The sequence below is a fragment of the Patagioenas fasciata genome, chromosome 7, assembly GCF_037038585.1.
Source record: "Patagioenas fasciata isolate bPatFas1 chromosome 7, bPatFas1.hap1, whole genome shotgun sequence".
Lineage (NCBI taxonomy): Eukaryota > Metazoa > Chordata > Aves > Columbiformes > Columbidae > Patagioenas > Patagioenas fasciata.
In genome coordinates, this window is record NC_092526.1 from 10,814,772 (window position 1) to 10,839,188 (window position 24,417).

The window sequence follows — 24,417 nt, forward strand, 5'->3', positions numbered from 1 at the left end:
TGGGGCAGAGGAGGGACATGAGCCTCTGTTCCTCAATTAGCAGCCCAACCGTTGCTCCCTGTTGGCAACCCATAGGTGGTCACGCAAGGTCTGTAGGGAAAACATTGATCTGACTGAGCTGGGTTTGTCCCCTTCACCCTGAGGTTTGTTCCACGGCTCTTGTCTACACTTCATCTTGGGAGAAAACCCTCCCAAGCAGCAATCAGTGTTTGAGCCTTAAAATGCAGTGGGTTTTTGCTGATTTAGAGCTGTAGTCACTCAGTTTTGCAGCCTCAGAGGCTGACTTCATCATTCTTGTGCCCCCTGAAAATGAGGAATGACTGCTGGGCTTGGCAGCTGAGCGTCAGGCTGACGTGTGGCCGGTCCCCTGCTGCCGGGGCTGGCAGATGCTGTGAACGCTGTGGCATTGGCGTCCTCCTTCTCATTGTTGTTCTGTGATGATCTCATCCCAGCTCCCAGGGACCATCCCATGAGCACTGCTGGCTGGCACCTGGCCACTGCGTCCTTATGAAGATATTAGTTTGTCATCTGAGGGGTGGGACAGTGATTGGCAGAAGTTAGTGTCTTAAAGAGGCTCTTCCGTCCTGCCTTCAAATTGGCCAAATTCTCATCAGGATTCTAAATCACAGGGTTTTAATTTTTTTTTTTTTTTTTAATTTATAGCAGGTATCTGAAGTCTTCTAGAAACACTTTTGGAATAATATGACAAGAGAAATTGTGTTTTCTTGCAAGTCTGGTGTGACTTCACCTTCAACTATGGGCAAAGCCTCTCAGCCAATTTGTACCTCAGGTTCCCAGCCTCAGCGTGGAGACTGTAATCCTTTGCTCCATCCTGTTTCCCTTTCTTGCTTCTTTAGATGGTGATTTTTTAGGCTAAGAACTGTCCCTGATTGTACAATGCCATGTACTCTGGCTTAAAATAACACTTCAGTACTTTATTCTTAGTCCCACCACGTGTTTTCTACGTGACACTGGGAAAATCACTTGCCCTCTCAGTGCTTCTGTTTTCCTATCTGCAAAGCAGAGATAATGCCCACTTCCAAAGCAGATCCCTTGGCTGGAAGGTGCCACCTACGTGTTGAGCACTGTTGTTACCTCTGCTAAATGTGCATGTGATTGTCATTAAACACGAACAGGACAGGACATTTTGTGACGGCGGTTGTCCCCTGTGAATGCAGGGATCTGTAATGGATCTGGTCTGGGGGGGTTGTACCACCTGCTGAATGCCCTGCTCTGATGAATGGTAGCATTTTTCTTTTCAACAATTGGACAACATTGTCTTCTGTGGGGTTTGCTTTAAGATAAGGTGGGTTTTGTTCAGATTTCTGCTTTTTTTTCCTTCTTTTTTCTCCTTCTTCCCAGCATTGTTCAAACTGGACAAAGGGCTCTTTATAGATGTGTTAGTGGTGGCTTGGCTCCATTGAAGACATGAACAGTTTCTTACCAAGCAACTGATAGGGGCCAATATTCGTGTGTGTGCAAGTGCAATGAAGTGAAATAGTTACTGTTCTGAAGCAATCAATTAACTGATTAATTTTTATTGCATATTGTAATGTGTATTATATATGTTATAACTTAGATTAACTCTAAATTGCATTTCTATCTACAAAATACAGGTGTAATGGCTGGCTTCAATATGAGTGGAGATCTCCAGAAGCCTGCTACCAACATCCCCCTGGGGTCTCTGGCCGCTATTGCCACCTCGTAAGTCATAAATTGAGGAAAATTTACTCTTTCAAGGCTGCCCTGGATGTGACCAGTCCATTTCATGTTCCCATCAACCTTTTATTACTCAGCCATCTGGAAAATTAAAGTCTGGCTCTCATTCAAATTATCATCTGTTACCACCACCTACGCTGGGTGGGTTAGAGGTTCATTAGTGTGGCTGTAATCAGTCCTTCCTCTGATGGGTGGGATGTGTGTTGGTTCTGGAGTGGTTGTGCTACTGCAACCTGGCTGTCCCAGGGCAGGATGCAAAGTTCTCAAAGGCTTGGGTAGCGTGATTTTGTCACTTTTTGATGTTGACTTCAAAGTGTTTTATTTTTCTATATACACATAAAATATAAAATACATTAAAAATATATAATTTTTAATATTGGGAAAATGGGGCCAAGACAAATGAGATGACCCACCCACCTGCAAGGCCAGGGGAATGCAGGAGCCCAGGAGCCCCGAGCAGCGCTGCTTTCCAGGAGTAAAATACTGTTACATATTAAAAAAAAAAATGCAGTAGGTTTTTCTGCCTGTTTTCATTGCCACCTAGATTGCTTTTGAAATTATTACTTTTAATTATGTACCAAGGTTCAGAAAGAAGGGATCTTCAGAATTCAGAAGGATTCCTGCTGAAGTTGGTGCTTGTTTTACGTGAGGGGATACCACAGGACACAAAAGTATCACAGATGGATGGACTGTGGTCATTCACATCTCTGCTGCCTGGGCTTTGTGGACAGACTAGCTTATACCTCCACCTGAGTACTGGAAAGGCCAGAGACACCAGAGGAAGATCATGACTGAGATGGTAGATCAGGCTTGCTGCTGTGTTTTTATGTTACTGCCAGATGAGAGGACCTGTGTATCTGCAGAATCATGGAATGGTTGGGGTTGGAAGGGACATTTGAAGGCCCTCTAGTCCAATCCCCTCCAGTGAGCAGGGACAGGAAAGACATGGATCTGTTCAAGAGGGTCTGGATGAGGCCACAAAAATGATCAGAGGGCTGGATCACCTCTCCTGTAAAGACAGACTGAGAATTTGTTTGTTCAGGGTTTGTTCAGCCTGGAGAAGATAAGGCTCCAGGGAGACCTTATTGTGGCCTTTCAGTACTTAGAGAGGGCTTATAAGAAGGATGGGGACAGATTTTTTAGCAGGGCCTCTTGTAGTAGGACAAGGGGTAATGGCTTTAAACTAAAGCAGGAGAGATTCGTGTTAGATACAAGGAAGAAATTTTTTACAAAGGGGGTAGTGAAACCCTGGCCCAGGTTGCCCATAGAGGTGGTTGATGCCCCATCCCTGGAGACATTCAAGGCCAGGCTGGATGGGGCTCTGAGCACCCTGATCTGATTGAAGATGTCCCTGTTCATGGCAGGAGAATTGGACTGGGTGAGCTTTGAAGGTCCCTTCCAACCCAAACTATTCTGTGATTCTATGATCTTCAACTATCACCTGAGAGCCTCCTGTAAAGTCTGTTCCCAGGACTGGTTTATTCCCCCATGCACACATCAAGAATGCAGGTAGCTTCTCTTCAGGGGTACAGTATGGTCATGCTGCAGCTGTCCCTGGTACATTGTGGTGGGTAAGTAACATGGACTGATGTTAATTTCAGCCCTGAGGCTGAATCTTGCAGGAACAGCCCGTGCAGAGTGATTGATGACCCAGCTTGCAGGTCCTTGACCTGGCTCTGCTAATGGGCAGAATTCTCAATGGTCTTGTCTTGCTGGAAGAAAATAGTTTATTTTTATTATTTACAGGTGGTTTCTCTACATGGTCTTTGTTTTTTTGCTGGGAGCCATTTGTACCCGTCAGTCACTCCGCTATGACTTTATGATAGCTGAGAAGGTAACTTGTTTCAATAATCCAATGTGGTTTTGTATAGTAGCGCTTTTGGGTTGTCATCTGCCTTACTGAATGCTTGAATTTTCCAAAAGCCTAAGGAATTCGGGTACCCATCGCTCATTGAAATTCAGGGGGATTTTCCCATTGCAAATCCCAGTGTACAATTGATTTGAATAGCTTTGCATTCACCAGCATATCCAGTAATGCTGAATCTTGGCATAGTCACCCAGCAATAGCTTTAAGAGCTAAAATATGCTAATGTGGCCTAATGATAAATGCTGTATTTTATTCATTGTATCCTTTCTCATTGGTGAAAGCTTAGACCAAATTGAAATCTCTAAAGAACCCCACTGCTTATCTTTACTAAGTCAAGCGAAGCTTACATTTCCATATCTAGTGGGCTGTAATTGCAGGGTGAGCAATAGGATTATTAAACTCGAGACATTCCACATGGGTGTATATATGTGAGGGAGATTTGTCGTTGCAGGCCTTTAAAAAGAGAGAAACAGATTTTGGTATGTGCCATTGTCTTCCTTTAGATGAGATACAGAAGGGCTAATTTTCTCTTGTCAGCATTATCCAAAACCAAGGGTTCACCATGTTTGATGCTATTTCTTGTGATTAATTTAAAATTAGGTGTTTGTCATTTATTTGCTTTGTAACATGGTTTTAAGCTAAAATATCAATTTGAAACTCTGGCTTTGTTTTCTTCTAAGTAATTTGTAGCTCCAGCTCCCCCAAAAAACTCCAATTTATTAGTATGTCTCCTACCACTTCCTCCTAAAGTAAAAAATCGTTTCTGTTTCAGGGGGAAAAAAGAATGAGCCTACCTTCTTTGAGGCAATGTCTTTGTATGTCAGTGACTTAGTGGGCAAAAAGTACAGTAGCTAAAAGAATCAGCTTTCAATGAATCAGCTGAAGAGAAAGAGATGGTTAAAGCTGTGTTTTAACTTCAAAACCCTCGGGGGTGGGGGGGAATGAAAAATTTCCCAGGAAAGAATGTGAAGATATTTAATAATGTTAAATACAAAAAAAACCCCAAGCAAATAAATAAAACCCAAAAAAAGCAGATTCAGTTTTCTTTTCCCTAGTATGGAACAAAACAATGGTGTAGTCCAAATATTCATATTGCTTGTTTGAGTTATTACAAGCTGCTTTAGATTTTAATGACTTTGGAGAGAGGGAGGGGGCAGAGATCATTACCCATCCACACTCTCCCTTTCTGTCACTCACAGGTGAGCGAGGGCTTGGCTGCTTTTCTCCCTTACAATACTTGTTTGGCTTTTTAAACATAAAAATGAGATTCAGTAATTTCACTTCTAATGAGCTCGAAGTGCCAATTTCTTACAAAGTATTCACACTCTCTGTGCTCAGAACTCCCAGCAAAGCATTTCATCAGCCTCGGTCAAAAGGACTCTTCCCCTCTAACACTGATTTGAATGTCAAGTAGTACATTTAAATGCAAGCATTTTTGGCAGCTAAAGTAATATATGATGTCTGGCACAACTGATTGTTTCTTCCAAGTATTTGTCAGATCAGGATTAGAGGCAAGGGAAGGGAAGATTCCCCATCGAGTGTCTGTCTGTTGTTCTAATGGAAGCTGATATCTGCTCGTCTTTGCTTCAAGTTTCTTCCATCCAACAAAATAAAATTCACAAGGCCAAGTGGATTTTCATGCGAAAATAAAGGTTGTGGTAGGAAGTTTGTGTGATTCTGGACCACAACATTAATTTTACATGACTTCCCCGAACAGCAAGCATTTTATGGCTTTTTATCCATTCTCCTTTTTGCTGCATGAGGATTTCATAGATGAGAAAAAGGCAGATGTAGCTTGAATTGCCTTTAGCCACGTAGATTTTTCTAATTCCTTCCAATAAAGCATGTGCCACCTGACTTCAACAGGGGCAGAAACTGGGAGGACCCGGGTTCATTTGGACTTTATTTTCCGTGAGAGGAGAGGTGGGAGCAAAGGACTTGTGGGATGCAGGGCACCCTGCCCGCGTCCCTACACCAGGGTACCAGCAGCACTCCTGTTTCAAAGCTTTCTTGCACACTCTTCATATTGTGGGGTTCTGTGTATAATAGTTGGGTGGGGGTTTCTTTTAGATACGGTGCCTGTGCTTGCAGCTCTTGACAGTGGGGACCCCAGCCCTCACTTCCATGTGACAGACCTTGAGCTGCCCTCCATGCCTGCAGGAGATGCTCCTGATTTGAAAGGGCACTCACTAAAAACCAGTAATAAACCCAGCCTTGTTAGCACTGCAGCTTTAAAGTGTTTTTTTAAAGTTTCATGTTGGCCAAAGGAAATTCTTTTCTCATTGAAGACAGGAAAATAAGGTCATTGTATTATATCCTTCGGAGCGTATTTTTTGAGATGGCATTTGTTTAAGTGGCAATTTTGATTTGGTTTCACTGTGTATTTTCTTTCAGGATTGGTTTTCCCCGCTGGGACACAGGGGTTTGTCTTCCTGTTTTGGATGATTGAAAGCCTGGGCAGCTTTTCCTGTATGATGTGCTCTGTATATAAGTGATTTCTCCTGAAATAAACTCACTTCCAGTTACTTAAAGGGAATCTAATAGCTGCTGCTTTGCTACAATTGCTCTAAGTGGCAAAGAATTTCTTGGATATGAGCTTGTCAAATGGCTCTGTCGGTACAGGATGTTCAGTATTAAATTACTTCTATGGGATAATTTTCCTGTGTTAATTACTTGCACTTTATACCACAGACCAGTTAAATTGCTGCTTTCCCAGGGCTTGCTCTGTTCATTTAGCAAGGTCACAAAATACATGAGATCTCTTAAAACACATGCATTTAAGATTGCTCAGAGGGTCTTTAAAGAACAATATAATTAATTTTGTATTGTTTATGCTTCTTCCAGGTATCCTTGGTGGGTTTCTTGTTTTTGCTAGGGCTGTACATCTCATCCCTGGCCTCCTGCATGGGCGGGCTGTACGGAGCACCCAGGATCCTCCAGTGCATCGCCCAGGAGAACGTGATCCCCATGCTCGCCTTCCTGGGACGTGGGGTTAGTCGTCCTTTCTCTGAGATTGCTGTCAAGCTTTCACCTGAGGGAGAACCAGTGATCTAGGAAACTGGGGTTTCTGTGTGTCTGTCTGGAGAGATGAGTGATCTATGAAAACTGAGGAGGGGAAGGCTAGGGATCTGGTACCCAAGAGTAGGCAGAAAAGCTGGGAAATGAGTGATTTTTATAAAAAAGGTCCTTTCCCACCCTTGGACCAACTAAAGCCACTTACGATATAACTTTACCTGCGATTTTTTTGTTTTTTTGGAAACACCTTATCTATGCTGGTGCTGATCCTAACCATGCTGGAGGGAGGGACCGAGCTCCTCTCTGCCCTCCCATCCAGGGCAGAGGCCTGAAGCTTTTGTCTGAGCACTTCGATGAAATAGCAGCTGCCTCTAAATATATATTTCCTTTTTTTTTTTCCTGTTTTTCCTTATTTTTTCTTTTTTTCTCTTTTTTCCTTCTTTTTTCCTTTTTTCCTTTCTCCTTTCTCTTTCCTTTCCCCCCTTTTTTCTCTTTTTTCTTTATTTTTCTCTTTTTTCTTTATTTTTCTCTTTTTTCTTTATTTTTCTCTTTTTTCTTTATTTTTCTCTTTTTTCTTTTTCTTTTTCTTTTTCTCTTTTTCTTTTTCTTTTTCTTTTTCTTTTTCTTTTTCTTTTTCTTTTTCTTTTTCTCTTTTTCTTTTTCTTTTTCTTTTTCTTTTTCTTTTTCTTTTTCTTTTTCTTTTTCTTTTTCTTTTTCTTTTTCTTTTTCTTTTTCTTTTTCTTTTTCTTTTTCTTCTCCTTCTCCTTCTCCTTCTCCTTCTCCTTCTCCTTCTCCTTCTCCTTCTCCTTCCTTTTCTTCTCTTCTCCTTCCTTTTCTTCTCCTTTTCTTCTTCTTCTCCTTTTCTTCTTCTTCTCCTTTTCTTCTTCTTCTCCTTTTCTTCTTCTTCTCCTTTTCTTCTCCTTCTTCTCCTTCTCCTTCTTCTCCTTCTCCTTCTTCTCCTTTTCTTCTTCTTCTCCTTTTCTTCTTCTTCTCCTTTTCTTCTTCTTCTCCTTTTCTTCTTCTTCTTCTTCTTCTTTTCTTCTTCTTCTTCTCCTTCTTCTTCTTCTCCTTCTTCTCCTTTTCTCCTTCTTCTCCTTTTCTCCTTCTTCTCCTTTTCTCCTTCTTCTCCTTTTCTCCTTCTTCTCCTTTTCTCCTTCTTCTCCTTTTCTTCTTCTTCTCCTTCTTTCTTCTTCTTCTTCTCCTCCTTCTTTTCTTTCCTACCCTTTTCTTTGAGTTGTTCATGTCCTCTTTGGTAACCTCATAGCTGAGTATGTGACTCATCCCAGTGCAGCGGATTCAGTCTGCGTGCACTGGAGGACGCTTCTTTGTAAGACAAGGTGCCTTTCGGACACGATAAAATAAAAACAAAGAATAGATTTGAAAGGTTAAGTTAGGGGCTGCTAAGCTTTAGATATGCTTTGAAACAAAGCCTTGCTTTGAATACGACAAGAGGCTTTTTCCTTGTCCTCATAAGTAATCCTCGTTCACATGAGTCGTTCCACTGAGATCAGTCAAAGTACCAGTCACTAAGGACTTAAGCTATAGATTCAGAGCAAACTATTTTTTATGTCTTACTCTTCTTCCAAACGAGGAGGAAATAATTCCCTCGCTCTCAATAACCTGCAGCACCTGTCTCTACTGAGCAGCTTGAAAAATCTTACAATGTTTTGCTCCTTTAAAGCAGTTTGTAACTAGAGAAACATATTTTACAATATTGGTATTTATTAATGTTTTAAGTATCTAAATGTCGTATAGGTATAATAATTTTCTAGACTTTTTTGATGTTTCCCAAAGTAATTTTCTAAAATTGAAGTAATAATAATAACAACAGCAACAATAATAATAATAATAAATAGTAGTAATTATACGTGAAGCAGGAACAATAACAGTAAAACCTCCCAGCTCCCGACAGCAGTTGTCAGACAATCTCAGAACAGGCTGTTCTCCACTTGGCAATCCTTTGCAAATTCTCATTGAATTAGGAAATTTGACCGCAAAGCTGATTCCCTCTCTTCTCTGGTAGTTTTCTGTCTTTCTGTCAAATTTTCTGCTCTGAACTCTATCCGGGCAGGGTGCCACAATAGGAAGGGCTCAAAAAGAGATGAGAAATCAAAGGCAGATCACTTCCCTCATCCTTCTCTTTACCACCACGAAAATTGTCTAGATATGGTTTATGGAGAGTTAATAAATGTAGTTTGCCCTCAGCACTCTGTTGCACATCTGTTCTTCTTTTCCATGGTTGAAAAAAGTGGTGTAGTCACCATAACCCCAGCTGATGTGAAGAACACAAATTTTTTCTGTAGGGTTAAACCCAAGCCAGAGGTATCATGAAGTGGTACCATCTGTTCCCCATCTCAGTATGGCTTTCTGATGCTGCAGATGCTTTCTGAGAATGGTGTTCCTTTATCTCTGAGATGCATTTCTATTTCATTGTGAAAAGGTGTAACGTCCAGGACTGGTCCCTTTTTTTGTTAATAAATAAGAGTGGAGGAAATAGAAATAGTTTCCATTTGAGCTGTGTGTTTATTAAAGAAGTGCATGCAATAAGTGAAAACCTAAGATATTTTGTAAGATATCTTGTAAGATGTTTTCCAGCGAGGCCTCTATGCAGCCTACACAAGCTTCTCAGGTACTGAAACAGCAAGACCATGCCTGGTCCAAGGGAGGGAACGTTAGACCTGAGATTAAAGTTCAAGAGCTGATAGCTCAAGTCTTTCTGCCCCCCATGCCCTTTGCTTTGTCTCTCTTTTTCTCCTCCCCTCCCTGCCTTCACCCCACCCCAAAGGAGAGGAGCAGGTGGTGTTTCTCCTGGTTGCCCAGCATCACTGGGGCTGCCTCTTGCCCTCCAGCATCCTCGCTGCCCAGCGTCTCTGCTGCTCTCCTGCTGAGGTTGGCTGGGTGTGAGGAGGGAAAGCCCAAGTGCAGAGGCTCAGCAGATGGTGGATTTAGCTCAGCCTGGTGTCAGGGCAGGGCCAGAAGCTGCTGATGAGGAGGTGGGCAGTGATGCGGAGTGCTGAAGACAAATTAAAGATGAACAGTTAACTCTCAATAGCACATTTTATTGCCAGACTTCCCATAAGCCACACAAATCTCTCTGAAGGTTTATTGCTGCTTTAATGACATTGTTTTACCGTGAAGGTACAGAGTAAGAGTGGATGAGTTTTCCAAAGACAAAGCTTGAGTCAGTCTCAGAGGTAAGGTGGGAACTCAGCAACTTTGGACTACCAGCCTGTTCTTTAATTTATTAAGCTGGAGCCTCTGCTTGCACATGCATTGCACGTATTTCATGACTAAGGAGGTACTGTGGACTGCCCAGGTGACCGCCTGTAGCAGCTGAGCAAGTGGGGGATCTTCATGGCAAGGCTCATGGTAATTTAAATGTAAGTTTGTTTTATTTGTGAACTAGACAGGACCCAACAAGACTCCAGTGGCTGCAATTTGCTTAACCAGTCTCATCACCATGGCTTTCGTCTTCATTGGCCAAGTGAACGTTCTTGCTCCCATAGTCACCATCAACTTCATGTTGACATATATTGCGGTAGACTATTCCTATTTCTCAGTCTCCTTGACTTACAACATACAGCAGAAACCCCATGTGACCCAGATGGAAAATGTTAGACCTGCTCACCCTTCCCAGCCTTTAATTTTCAACAAGCCCTCCGGCCGTGCAGTAGATGGAATAATTCAAACCAGATCAAACGGCACCTTGCTGGAATTCACAAAAGACATGGACCAGCTTTTTAAACCATTTCGTAGTGAGCCAGGTACTTGCAAAAAGGAACGAGCCGAGAACTTAACCCAAAAGGCCAAACAAAAGAAGGCAAATAAGCCAGCCAAGCAGACATTACAAGACAGCTTTCTTCTGGATCTCCATCACGATGCTCCCTCGGCTTCATACAGCTGGAATGAGACCATGGAGCCCCACCTCAAGAGCCAGCAGGACCTGGATGAGCACATCCATCAGAGTGACGTGGGTCCGTGCTCATGGATGGATGCTATGGATGCCCAGCGGACTCCCGGGCTGCTGGAACCGGGGGAGCAGCTCTGCAGCGAGGTGCTCCCCGGCCAGCGGGGAGAAGGTAAGGGCTGTAGGAGATGAACATCTCCATGCTGACAGGGGAATGCTTTATAATTGCCGTCCTCTTGGTGCTTTTTCAGAAGCAGGCGTGAAACCAGTGTTATCGGGGCTGTCATTCAGTGATTCATAGCAATAATATCATTTATTCCAGGTGAGGGTAGAGTTCAGCTCAGTGCATCACAGGAGAAGCTCCGATGCAATTTCCTACGGAAGATTAATCACAGGAAAGCAGGCAGGAATGCATTTAGTGTAGGGTTGTTTACTATATACTCATTATTCTAAACATGCACACTTAGTGCTGTGCATTAAAAAGGTTTTGAGTGTATCTTGGGGTTTACTTCAGCCTGGCAGGGGGTAGGAGAAATGGAGCCATGTGAGTCTAAAGCTCAGGCTATGAAAATGCAGCCGTCCCTGTGCCACAGGTGGGATCTGTGACTCCACATCCACAGCTGCGAGTCTGCATTTGTTTTGTTGGCAATGTGGGTATTTGATACCGTGTGTTTACTTGGAGCTTGTTATCTCAGTGCTGTAGTGTTTTATCAGCGTTAGTCAATTAAGCTTCATAAACCCCTGTGGGGGAGAAAAGTATTATTTATCTTTTTTTCACAAATATGGAAACTGAGGCAGATGTGGCCTTCCAATGGACTCAGCACCAAAGCTGGACACTTCTTCTTTTCTTGAACTTCTTTTCTGATTTCATTTTAGAGGTTTTCTTTTAACTCTACGCAGATCTCAGCTAGAATTTCTGCTTTGTTGTTGTTGTTTTTGTTTGTTTTGTTTTGTTTTGAATCTGGTGATGTAAAGTAGGAGAACAAAACCTAACATTATAGCTCCTTTCTATTTTTTTTTTCTCCCTATACAGAATCATCTATAAAGCAACAAAGTCCAGAGCTGGGAATTCAACAATTACCAGAATCCTTCTACTCCAAATTCTGCAATCACTGGGTTTCCTTTGCTGGTGTAAGTAATTTTCTTTTATTTTGAGCACCGGTTTGTGATTGTAAAAAACAGAAGGAAGTTCATCACTTACCACAGTGTAAATACACTCCAATATTTGAAAATAACTTTTGATTCTAGTGTTCCAGGTCACCTGAGTTAAGTACTCAAGGTACCATGCATCCAGCAGTTCAAATTCAGAGGAAGCAAGATGGCATATTAATTAAAACAACACCAGGAAAAAGCAAACAAGCAAACAAACAAACCCCAACACAAAAGCAAACCCCCAAACAAACAAACAAAGCCGAAGCCAAATTAAAATTAAAAGTCTGACATCTTAGGACTTTAGAGTTGCTTGACTGGCTGGAAAAAAAAAAAGAAATCAGTGTCTCTCTTTTCACCACGTGCCAGCCTGCTTTTTCTTGCCCTGGGATGGAGTGAGACAGCAGCTTCAAAGCTGTTTTGCTTTTATTTACGATCTGTTTTCTGCAGGCTCAAGGTGGGTTTTTGTAGTGCTGACCTCCTGATACCAGTAGTCCAGCTGTGAAATTCCACCTTTTGAGGGCGGAAAGTGGAACATTCTTCCAGCAAAACACTTTAAGGAATAAATTTTCGATAGCTTCTGTCTCAAGGCACTGAAGAGTTTAAGACATTTGAATTCATGTTGGGAGGATGGATTAATGGGCAGATGACAGGGAGGGGGTCAGATATGCATAATGAATGAACCATATGGCTTTGCTGCATGGATGGGGATTTTGTAGCTGTGTGTAAAATGTAACAAACCCACTCACACAACACATCACGTCCTTTTAGTTTAATCCTCAGAGTTGCAAAATATGCTTATCTTGCGAGGCTGAGGAACAAGCTGTTGACCTGGTGTGAGGCTGTGTGTGAAGGTGAATAGTCCTTCCCAGACACTGCCAGGAGGTCAACAGAGCTGCTGAACTTCGCAGAAAAAGGAATGTCAGCTTGTCATCAATGTGTTCTCCTACAGACGCAGGGGTAACCCCAAGCCTTGTCTTCCCAACAGGCGGTCGTGTCCCTCATCATCATGTTTGTCATTCAGTGGATCTACACCCTTGTCAGCCTGGGTGCTGCTCTTATTCTGTATTTCTACATCGGCCAAGTGAGCCCAGGACTCCCCCTTGGTGAGCTTTTTTTTTTTTAGTGTATTATTAAATCTGCTTAAAAATTCATTAAGCTTTAATTTAACTTAATTAGGAATCGGGACTCTTGTGTTTAATATGCAGGTGACACAGTGAATAATAAGGTTTTGTTTCATTGCTAGGTTTAGTACATTTTCTCTCTGGCTCTTTAATTATATATTGGATTCTAATGGTAACTAGCATGTGTTTGATACCACGAACCTGGTGCTTATTGCTTTAATATATTGTACTTTAAATGGCAAAACCAGATACTAAGACTTAACAGGGATGGCAAATTGTAAATGTATCACAACAACGAGAAAAATCTGCTGTAAATACATTTTAATAAAATTAATCAATCTAAACCCACCTGAGAAAACTTTAATGAAAATGGGAATTATGAGTAGTATCTCATTAAATCTCAGCATTCATAACTGCAGAACAAGAGAGCCTTTTGATTCCAGAACTAAACAGGTTGAATGTGTTGGGAACGTAATCTGGGAAAATACTCTTAGGCCGCAGGCATTAGAAATGTCTGCGCATGTGATCGGCTTAAACAAGTTCAAAATTAAACAGCGAAGCACATTTAGAAAGAAGCTTGTGAGATTCTGCAGCTCCTTGGCACGACCATGGGAGGGGTTTGCATTGGGTTGTGTCTCTGAAGGGAGAGGGTGATACACACGCAGTGTGCTTGTACTTGTGTATTTATGCATAAATATATATGTAGATGCACACAGACATAAATACCTGCATGTGTGTACATGCAATTTTTTGTCCAGGATGAGAAACCAAGATGAGAAAAGTCAAAAGAACCTGAGTTCCTGTCTTCTAAGCAATGTAGAAATAGCTGCCTGGGTTTATTTAGATGAAAGATTATTAGACTCTAGGTAAGTAGGGACCAGGTTTCAGAAACCAAAACAATAAGAAACCAAAAAATAGTTGTTACTTGGTAATGACCAAAACACCTCTCACCAATGCTTCTCTCTGTACTCTGATTTCTGTTTATCTGTATGGGGCAGTAGAAAATTGCTGAGACTGTGGATAGTACATGCTAATTTGTATCTTTTGAGGTATATCTCAGTTTAACGAAGTTTTTTATATATTAAAACACAAATAAGGTTTTCAGGCTTTGGACTTTGCCTTTGTATATTCACCATATGATATCTCATCTGCTTTTGAAATATTTACCAAAGATGATTTCAGAATGCATTTCCCAGTCAGCGTGCAGAGGATTTTAGAAGGTGATCTGGGGAACAGCAGTGTAATTAGACATTTTTTTTCTTGGTTTCCTTTGCTCATGCATTCCCACGCATACAGTAAAACAACTCACGCCAAATAAGTTAGAAATGAACACTCAAAGTTCTGCCTAATTTTTATTTGACTGTGAGTGAACCTTATTTTGCATCCACATAGCGTCCAATGATCCGTGAGTTTGTTCTCCAGAAGACTGAACAACCCTTCTGTCTAGAAAGGCCGGGAGACACTGGCTTGAGAGATGCTCTGGATTAAGGACTAGATTGAGACCTTGGGAGCAGAAATGCTCTGGGATTTCGACACATCCTTTGTCCTCTCTCCCCAACAGCCTAAGCCAAACCCAGCAGACACTGCCAGGTCTCTGCTCTCTTCCCTATCTCTCACTTCTGCCAGGTCTCTGCTCTCTTCCCTATCTCTAACTTCTGCTGCTTTTGCTGCCAGCTCCAGCACTTCCCTGACTCTGCAGTGAACCAGTGCAAGGAACTAATTCTACAGAAAAAAATCGCATTGGTGTAATAAATTAAGCCAGCTCTCCATGGGGTGAGAGAAGAGGGGATGAGTGGTGAGACCACAGCCACCCTGGTTGAGGTGGGTTGAATGGCTCCTCCTGTCTCCCCATCCCTGCAGTGGGAACATCTTTGCTGTCCAGGGAGGAGAAGGTCCCGCAGTGGGTGTGTGCACTTTGCTCACGGCTTTACTGGGCTTTTCACGAGCTGTTGGTCTGGGAAAGGATAGGGAAATTTGGGTTAAATTTCTTGACAATAATTTAAAAGCCGCAGTGCATGGGGAGACTGCAGGATTGTTCTCACCATCGTGAAATCTTTGTGTGCTGAAGGCTAATAACAAGCATATTATTTTGAGATTTTATGCAAAAATTCAGTGGCATAATGCTATTATGAGAGAATTAGCAGCACACTGACTTCTCGTGCCTTTTCTCTGCAGGAGCAGCAGCAAATTTCAGCTTCTTCAGCTGGATTAAGTCGGTTTTGATCACCTCCTGCAGGTTGGTACCAGTCACTTGGCAGTGCTGGGGCGGTGCTCATTGTTCTTGTGACCCACTAATATGCACAGTGAGGGGTGGCAGGGTTGACTTGCTTGTGACCTTACGCAGTCCCTTCTCACGTACTCAAAGTAATTCTTAATGGCAAAAATAACTGTTTGCTCCCATTAGCCCGGCATATGGCTGGCCACATAAGTGGGGCAGCTGGAGACTCTGCCTTATGTGTGGACACATCAGCTGCCAACCATATCTCAGTGTCTGAAGCTTTATCCTACCCCAAAGGTCTGTGGCTCAGGTTGAACTGGAAATTCTGGTAGGAAATGAGGCACAGGAGACTCCATCCTACATCTCTTCCACCCACCATCCATTGAAAGCAAATTACTGGTGGTAGTGGTAGAACAGGAGCACAGGGAAGCTGTGCTGGAGTTTCAGAGAGGAAATCCAAGGGGAATCTGCAATAGCTACGGGACAAATATAATAGACAAGATCTTCAGTGAAGGAACCGTTCAGTATTGACTCTGTATGGAACTGCAGTAGCAACGTCTTGGGATTTTCCTTCCCAGAAGACCTCCAGGTTTTTGTTTGGTTGGTTATTAACTGTTGGGTATTTTTTTTTTTTTTTAAATTAGTTTTGGTCCTATTAGTTATTAATTCCATTGCATTTGAGTTTCTCACGGTGGGCAGTGACCATCTCTGCCGCTGTACAGTGCAGTGGGATTTGAGGTTCTCGATCTGCTGGGTTGCTTTCTCGTTGTGAGTGAGCACTATAATAAGGACTGTACAGCACAAGCTGCCATGCATTATGTGGGCAAATTCGGTGGCTTCTTTGAAATAAATGAAAGTCCAGGCATTTAAGCACATTGGCATATGTCTACGCCTGCCTTGCCAGCTCCTGCCTCTGCCCACAGTCCCTATAACGTGGCCACATGCCTTTGATAGCAGAGGTGTTTTGGGAGAGAAGCTGAGGGTGACGGGACCTCTTCTAGGTGCCCGGGGCAGGTTTGTGGCAGGGCCGAGAACAGGCAAGTCTGTTCTCCCACGTCACATCCATCCCTGTCTCTGCCAGAGCGGTGGATGTTTCTGAGTATGGGCAGAGACTGATCCCATTTCTCTCCTCACCGGGTGCAATCTCTGGGTCAGCCAGCCAGCTTGGTCACCTTCTCCTAATGCCGGGGCTTCTGCTCATGCTGACATAAAGACAATTCTGGCTCTGCTTGGGGGATTGTGTGGGCATTATGAAACCCATCTTTGTTACACAGCAAGAAGTTCCATTGAAGTTATTTACAGGTTTTTCCTAAGCTCTTTTTTCTTGCAATCCAGGCAAGATATTTGAATGAGTTAGAGGTAACAAAGAAATCCCATTAAACTGCAAGAGAGTGGAGGCAACCAAGGATCCTTGATACCTCTAAGGCTCTTAGGTGTTAAACTAAGTTTGAGTCAGTGCTACAAGCTCTTACAGTTTTGATTTTCAGGTGTGCAATAAGCTTTTCTTAAAATCAGCCTGTGGGATAAAAAGATTGAAGGAAAATCTCATTCATTTTAAAGAGTTACAAAAATAATTGTACACTAAAGCTTAGGAAATGATAAGAGTATTTTTATTAGAAATGCTTCAAGCTCCTTCTTCTGCTGCACAGCGTGAAAAGTGTTTTCTATAACCAACATCCAAAGAGGAAACTTATTTGTTAAGAAAATGCGTATTTTCCAGTGTTTGCTGGGGGAAGGAGATATATTTCTTGTGTGCCTTCTAAGAAGAGTGTTTTCAGATTAGCTCCATGCCTCCCAAGGGCACTGAGAAGGATTTAGCCTCTTCACAGCAGTGATTCGGGCTGGTTTTGTTTGCGCAGCCACTAATGGATGGCAAACAAGGGCTGATGTGGGCGCCTGTGCTGCTCTGTTTGCAGGAGAAGGCCATCTCCCAAGGAGCAGATCGTGGTGACACTGTCCTTTGCAACAGTTGGCATGGAGACCACACAGCTCACCGAGGAGAATGCTGACTTCGCCTCGCGGGACCGCTATCACCAGTCCTCGCTTATCAGCAGAGAGGAGTTTGGGAATCAGTTCCAGTAAAAGACACACACACAAAATATCAAGCCATTACTTGAAAAAGCATTTAGAAATGCTAAATGGCTGCCACAGTGCCCTGTGAAATACTTGAATATATATGGAAAGGATGTGAATAGTTATTTATATATTTGAGGCTTCTTTGTGAAGAGTACATTTCTGGGTTTCAAATGTTATCCAAAATGAGGGAAAAAAATGCAAATGAAAGGGCCAGTCCAGGGAAGTGATGAGTTACTGAGGACAATATAATCCTTTTAAAGAATTCAATTATAAGCGCTATTGAGCTCTAAAGAGCGTTGCTGCTATAAAAGCTTCCAACACCCCATTTCAAATGTCCTCTTGGTGACAAGGGATGCTTTGTGCTTGGGAGCGGTGACCTCGGCAGCAGGAGCCAGCACCCTGCTCCCAGCTGTGCCACGGATGGATGTGACCTTCCAGGTCAATTCACTTCTCGGCATGAATTTGCCTGCTTGTAATACAGTAATTTTCTACCTCAGCATTTCAGTTTCCAAAGTCTTAGAAAGTACTTTAAGGCATTAGACAATAGGCCAGAATCAGTGGCAAGTACAAGAAGATTATGAAGTATATTCACAACTGGAATCACACATTTAAATGCAGTAATGCAGTATAATGACCTCTACTGTGAAACTGTTAAATGATGTCTTAGAAGCTGTTCATAGTGATTTGCCACATCCTTTCTGATGTGACACCTGGGGCCTGACAGCATGGCTGGGTCTGAATAGAGCATCTCCTGGCTGAAGGTACAGATGATACAGAAGTGCCTTAACAAAATATGTTTAGCCTCATCTTTGCTAATTTTGCTTGAAGCCCACCCCATAGTGAGCTCCCACAAGGAGCCGTTTCTCCATCTGCTGTGATTTGGGATGCTTCAGGGTTTCCCACGCAGACCTTAGTGCTGGTGGGCTGTGGGGTGGGGTGAGTTCTCGCACAGACACCCCAGTCACCATGGCTTCTGCGCCCCGGGGAAAAGCCCCTGGCTGAGCACTGTCCTGCATACGGGCAGCAGTCCTGGCAGACACATGGGGAGTTGTGAAGGAGGGCTCGGGGTTGAAGCAAGCCCCAGCACTACAAATCAGTTCTGATGCTAAAAGGAGGGGGAAATCACTGCCTTTCACTTTCTTTCATCTCTCATCATTTCAGATTATTTATTTTTCTTTCTGTGCAATAAAAACTCGAGGCACCAGGAACTTGTGTCTGTGCTTGCTGTGGCGACACTCGATGCCTGTGAGCACCGGGGCTGTTCTTGCTGGCATCCTGGTGCTGGTGGCTGTGGGGGACCCCCCTTCCTATCTCATGGGATGGCTGCAGCTTTGGCTCTTCCAGTTTTCTTACAGAGGGAAGCAAAGAAGGCTTTCTGCTGAAGTGAAGAAGATAGTGATCCTGGTGCGCTGCAGAAAGCATACTCATTTTTCAAGGTCACAGGTATTTTATTAAGTGTTTTTAACCTTAATTATGTCAATAGAGACAAGAGGGTGGTTATGCCTACAGTGGCCAGCTGTGAGTCACATCAAGTCAGTCGTTCTCTGTTGGAGATGCTCCTTCCAAGGTTCTTTCCTTCCATTGCTTTTTGCCTTTGATTTCCAAAAAGTCTGGATCTCCTGTGGGAATGTGGCTCTGTACTGAAGCTTCTCCTGTGTTCCCTGGGACCAGTGGGTCCAGAGAGCCTTTCCCTGTGCTTGTAGCATCCTTGTATTTGGCAGGTGCTGCTGTTGTGCAAACTTCAAGCACTCCTTGGTGCTGATCTACTGCTGGCAAGCTGCATGGTGCTGTTACAGTTTGATACACAACCATAAGTCCTTTACTGTAAAATCTTGTATTCGTGAAGTCTTGTCACATCAAAATATTGCCTGAGACAGGAGTTGCCCAGAAATGCATTTATCTATAGGTTGAACAAAAGAAAACTCAAGAGCATGGAAAGAAGTGATTAATGGGCAGAAATTCCTGGGTTAACTTTTTTTTTTAGCTCCTAAACAATGTAATTCCCTTATTAAAAAAAAATGCAGCAATCAGGAGGTATAAAGAGGGAGGATGGGGAAGGTCCCTTGGCCACGTACCTTGCCTGGGAGCTGCGCTGGGTGAAGCCAGATGACTCGGTGGTAGGGAGTGTTTGCCCCTGCGAAGCTGCTGTCCCTGCTCATGCCCAAAACTGGGATGTGATGGGCCAGAAATGAAAGCAGCTTCTCCCTTGGGCTAGCAGTATTAGGAAGGTGCCCCCTGGCTTTCCCTTCAGCTAAGTCTGCAGCAGCTGTCCCCTTCCCCTGCCGCCACTCGTCCTGCCCCTTTAGCTCCAGCAGCCCTTTGCATCTGAACGTCCTCTGAAATGATTTTGGTTGTGTTCACCCGCTGGTGAAGCCTCTGGCTGCCGAAGGAAGGCACCGTGCTGTGCAGGGGCCCAGTGAGAGGCTGTCCAGTGGGTTCTGATGTGCAGGGCTGGGTCGTGCCTTGGTATTTCTGGAAAAAGGCAGTGGCAAGGCAGGCATCAGCTCTGGGTGGCAATAGCTGCCATCGGGGCCTGGCAGTGGCAGAGATGCTCTGCAGAACAGACCGTGCCAGGGAGTTCTGGTCTTTGGGCTCCTATTGCTGCTGCTGCTGGAGAAACTCTGCCACCTCCTCCCCAGGCACCACCAGCACAGCAGGAACCAGTTCCCTGGTCCTCAGCTCCCTCTGCTACCTGGTGCTTTCCTTCCCTCTGTCTGCAAGTGAGGAACGTGTCACATGGGGCTGGTTTATTTGCTGTTGTTGCAGGTGATGAGTAGAGCAACTTCCCTGTTTAACGCTTTTAAAAGGGACATTCTGATCTTTCCTGGAATGTTAGCTCTAGTGTAGTTAACAGTAAGAGTTGAGGGAAGCCTTGTTTTAGCACCAATAACCCCACAGACTGGGTAAAGTTGGAGACTTGGTGAATTCAGTCTACAGGTATGCAGGGCTTTGCACATCAAGGAAGCTTTTCCAGCAAGAGAGCAAGCAGTTGCATTGCCAAAGATCGCGGTGTTATGTCAAAAATGTTTGTAGCTTCTGTAGCACCTTAAAAAAATTGATGAAATTAAGCGTATGAATTTATCAGCTTCACATTTAGTGTTGAAGGGAAGCAATGCAGGTGGGGATTGTTGCTGCGAGTGGGAATGTGCTGCCTTCATCCCCAGGAGCAGGATGTGACTCCAGATCCTGCGGCTTTTGTGAAGCTTCAGGTTTCCTGAAGGTGGGTTTGGGACTCAGCTCTGAGCATCCAATGTCCTGTATAGGTTGCAGCTTTGTTAATGTAATAATGAAAGGGCTCCTATCTTCTAAACCATGTAAACTTTCTTAGCATCTATAATTCTTTTCTTTTCAGTTGGAAATTTCATTGGTGAATGATGATGATGATGAAAGAAATGAGAATGTTTTACAATGGCTCAGAGTGTGAAAACATTTGTTTTCAAGAGAGATACGGATGTAAAAGCTCTGGTTTTGTTTCTTTTTGAAGATTTCAGCTGTAAATTGGTGGCCCTAGTTTTCATGGCTTCCTCTGCAGAGCACATAAGCACAAGAAGGCAGTGAAGGATAAATATTTTATTACTTGCCTTTCAGCATTGCCTGGAAGCTCATGCTGTGTTTGTAATCCCACAACTCTAAAAGGGTCTGGAAATCAGAATCTTCTGCCTCAAAAAACTTGCAGCTCAAATAATCAACACTAAGAATGGGCAGGAGAGAAGTGAGGTCTTACTTGTGATATTGGCATTAAGAGACAGCTGCTCAGTATAAATTGTCATCATCCACCTGGATCTGCCTCTGTGTCCTGTTAGGAGTCTGTAAAGGGAGAACCAAGCACCTTAAAGCCACAGCTTAGCTCAGTTCCATATTTTTTTTTTCTGCCCTCTTTGCTCTCTCTTGATCAGCTTTGAGTTTCCTTGGATGTTCTTTGGTGTGTATAGTGGCCAAAAAAATCACACGCCTGCCATAGGCACTTATTCATAGCAGAAAGTTGTGACCACAGTGTTGAAGTAGCAAAGGATGATGACAAAATATGAAGTGATGCTTCTGTGCAGGACCAAATTTAGGCATGGGAGGCTCTCTGTGCCCTGTGAGCTCGTATGCTTTGGTTCACGCAGGCAGAACTTTAACCAGCATTGTACCTACACCTTTGAGGCTGGAAGAGATTTGCTGAAGCACAGGAGCCAGCCTAAGATTAACATTTAGGTTAGTGGGAAAACGAGATTATTTGAATTATTGCCCTTGCCTAGTAAATTTTAGAAAAGGTAATTAATGGGACAAAAGAGAAAATTTTGTAGGCAACCTATAAATTTGATAATTCCATATAAAAGAGGTGCATATTGGACTTGCTTGTATTCTGCAGCAGTGTGTTGCTGAGACCCAGATTTGATGTAGCATCACATAAACCTGAGACGAGGTGAGCCCTCAGCAGTAACAGCCTTAAATCTGTGGACCGGAGGCTCTAGCAGCAAACTGCAGGCTAGAAATAAATAGCTTTAAATCCCATATGGCACAAGAGGGGCTCCTTCCTTTTCCACCTTCGGCTTCTCAGGCTTTTTTTCATGTGATTTTCATGCACATACCTCTCGATGCTTGGGATTTGACTCCCCTCATGCGAGAGCGAATGGAAGCATGGGCGCACTCCCAGAAACACAGCGGTGAAGGAGCGCATCTGTAACTCCATTGGATCCAAATGTTGCTCATAAACTTTGGCAGGGGCTTCTTTTTGGATTTTAAGGGTGCTACTGCTCAGTGTTTTGCTCAGCTCTGAAATGGCAGAGTTTTTCTTGATGCGCTCCAAACTGGAGCTGGCTGAAAAGTGAGCTAAAAGAAATAAATCAGAAATTTAGAATTGCTTCTTCCCAGCTAGATTAAAACGTCTGATTTATTTATTTATTTCCCCCAGAAAATACAGGATTTGTTTCCAGTGACAGGATTCAAAATTCAACGTAATTTTAAATTGTTGTGCATTTTTCTGTGAGGGATGAGAAGAGATCACAAGACCTGTATCCATCCTGACCTCCAAATGTCAAGTATCTGGAACAAGTTGCTTCCAAGGGAGGTACAAGGCAAGCAGTTCTTATAAAAATAAATCAATAAAATACCACCACCCCTAAAATGTCAAGAAAAATGGTCAGGTACTAAGTGTCTTTTGGATGATTGGGATCCATTAATGGATGGCTTACGGCATTGAGAGGAGATGAGAGGGTAATTAATTACTCGGTTAGGAACTATCTGTCCACTTTGGAAACTGGAGACTTTTAATAACAAATTCCAGCAGTAGAAAATATTCACTTTGTACCTTAATTCATCATCAACTTAAAACTTGTCTGAGGTTTATGAGCCTGATCCAAGTTTTGGACAGATCTGGGCTGAGTTTCAAGGGAGCTGCAGGAGTTTCATGACATTGGCCGGGGCTGTGAAAGGCTCCTACGGAACCGAAGAGAACGGTCCGGTCAATATAATCCTGACAAAGTGCTACAGAGATGCTTTTTCTGTAGAGACTCCTGGGGTTTTTGGTGATTTCAGACCAAAACAATGCAGAATTGGGCAAATTCAGCCATGTGTCTCCAGCCCTTCAATCTGGAGAGCGGAAGACTAGGTGAAATAAAAATATACCATGTTTTTTTTTTTCTCCCCAGACAAGGTGATGGGTGGGATTCAATTAATCAGCAAATGTTTAATCCATGTTTTATGCAGTTATGTCAGAGGCTTCCTGCGTTGACAGGTTGTTGTTTGATTGTTGGTTTGTTTTTAACTGCTCCTACTCTGGAGACATTCAAAACCCACCTGGACATGTTCCTGTGCCACCTCACCTAGGCGTTCCTGCTCCAGCAGGGGGATTGGACTGGATGAGGTCCCTTCCAATCCCAAAAATACTGTGATACTGTGCTTTGCATGTTGAATGTGCTGGCTGCTTTCAGATGAAAGTGTTAAATGCATTTTATACATAATTCGGGGAGACATTTAAGGTTGCAGCCTCTTTTAGGAGGATATGGTGATATTATTTTACATCAACGTTTGCCCAGTCCGGCCGAGTCCGCAGGCATGATTTCATGCATTTAAATCTCCTATTTTGTGCTCTGAAGGAGGAGGGGAGCACCCTCAGCCCCGAGCTACCCTGTAACGATTATTAGAGGGATGCAGCAGCGGAGCGTGCAGTGGTGCCAGGGGGATAAACAGCTCCAGGACCACGTGAGGTAAAGCCAAGCGCCGGTGGCGGTCGCTCAGCTCTTGTGCAGCTGCCTTCATCTTCCTGCTGTGCATCCTCCTCATCCTCCTCCCACCACCCATGCTGCTTCCTCAGCCTCCCAGGAGGGTGTGTAATGTGGCATATGGGTGGTGTTCCCACCATGCTACCCACTGCAGTCCCAATGGATTTTAAAAAAAATAAATCTTTAAAAAAAGTTAGTGTTTTTTTTCTCCCCGTGTTTTCATGTGGCTATTGAAGCTGAAGCTCAACAATATCAGTAATAAATCTGTTTCTTTGGTGCAGGAGTATTCCTTTGAAGCGATGAAAGTTGGAATAAAATAACATGGCAGGAAAACACAGTAGCTTTAAATTTACAGCCGCTAAACCTTGGCAAATTAAGCACCTGGCAGGGGAAGGGATTGCATTTGGGAAGCCTGAAACTGCCTGAAAATATCGGTGTTTCCTTTCCAGGTGCTTGTGAATAATGTGCTGCTCGCGACTGGAACCGTGACAGCAAGAGAAAAGATTTCCTCATGGTAAATACTGGTTTAAACACAGGGGTCCACACCGTGGAGCTTTTGCCCTGGTGGGGCCGGCGAAGGCAGCAGCTTCACCACTGCCATGTGTGCCGGGGGCTGCAGCGGGCGATCCCCAGCCCGCCGGTGGGTTTTCCCACCTACGTTGAGCTCTGCCGGGATGTGGCCGGTTCAAGGGCAGTGCAGGGCCGGTGCTTCCTGGCTCTGGTGTTGCGTATGGGTGTGCGGTCCTTGTGGTTACCCTGTCATGGTCAGAAATGCCTTGTTTGGTTCGGAAACCAAACCTTACGGCAGGTTTAATGGCAATTTGGGAGAGGGTCAGCTGCTCCCCACAGGAGGGGTTAATCCAGGTCTTTGCTGCTCACAGCGTGGTGGGTCGTGCTATGGCTGTGCCGCAAGAGCAAGGGGAGATGGGGCCATTTGATACGGAAACGGGTTGTTCTTTCAGCAATATTTGTTTTGCATTTGCCTGCTTTTGCTATTGCTCTCGGCGTGCCTGTTGAGTAAAACAGTAGGAAGAATTTATTGATATTTTTTTGGAAAAGCATTTGATACCGTGCTTCCAGCTGCTTGGATTTACAGCTTGGGAGGATGCAGTAAGAGCAGGGAGCTGCTATGTAGC

General features: G+C 43.6%; 1 protein-coding gene across 2 annotated transcripts in view; it reads left to right on the plus strand.

Moving 5' to 3' along the window:
* SLC12A8 (solute carrier family 12 member 8) overlaps positions 1 to 18,274 on the plus strand; it is a 54,098-nt gene extending 35,824 nt beyond the window's left edge. The window contains exons 7-15 of one of the 2 annotated variants that reach the window (XR_011739955.1): positions 1,617 to 1,704; positions 3,466 to 3,553; positions 6,431 to 6,577; positions 10,008 to 10,680; positions 11,542 to 11,639; positions 12,646 to 12,763; positions 14,456 to 14,602; positions 14,957 to 15,017; positions 16,916 to 16,932. Coding sequence is in view for 1 of the 2 variants with exons in the window: in XM_065840796.2 (XP_065696868.1) it covers positions 1,617 to 1,704; positions 3,466 to 3,553; positions 6,431 to 6,577; positions 10,008 to 10,680; positions 11,542 to 11,639; positions 12,646 to 12,763; positions 14,957 to 15,017; positions 16,916 to 17,081 (1,439 nt within the window). In the remaining variant the exon portion in view is untranslated. Of the gene's footprint in view, positions 1 to 1,616; positions 1,705 to 3,465; positions 3,554 to 6,430; positions 6,578 to 10,007; positions 10,681 to 11,541; positions 11,640 to 12,645; positions 12,764 to 14,455; positions 14,603 to 14,956; positions 15,018 to 16,915 lie in introns of both variants that reach the window. The other variant, XM_065840796.2, reaches the window with a different exon arrangement.
* Positions 18,275 to 24,417: the final 6,143 nt, after the last annotated feature.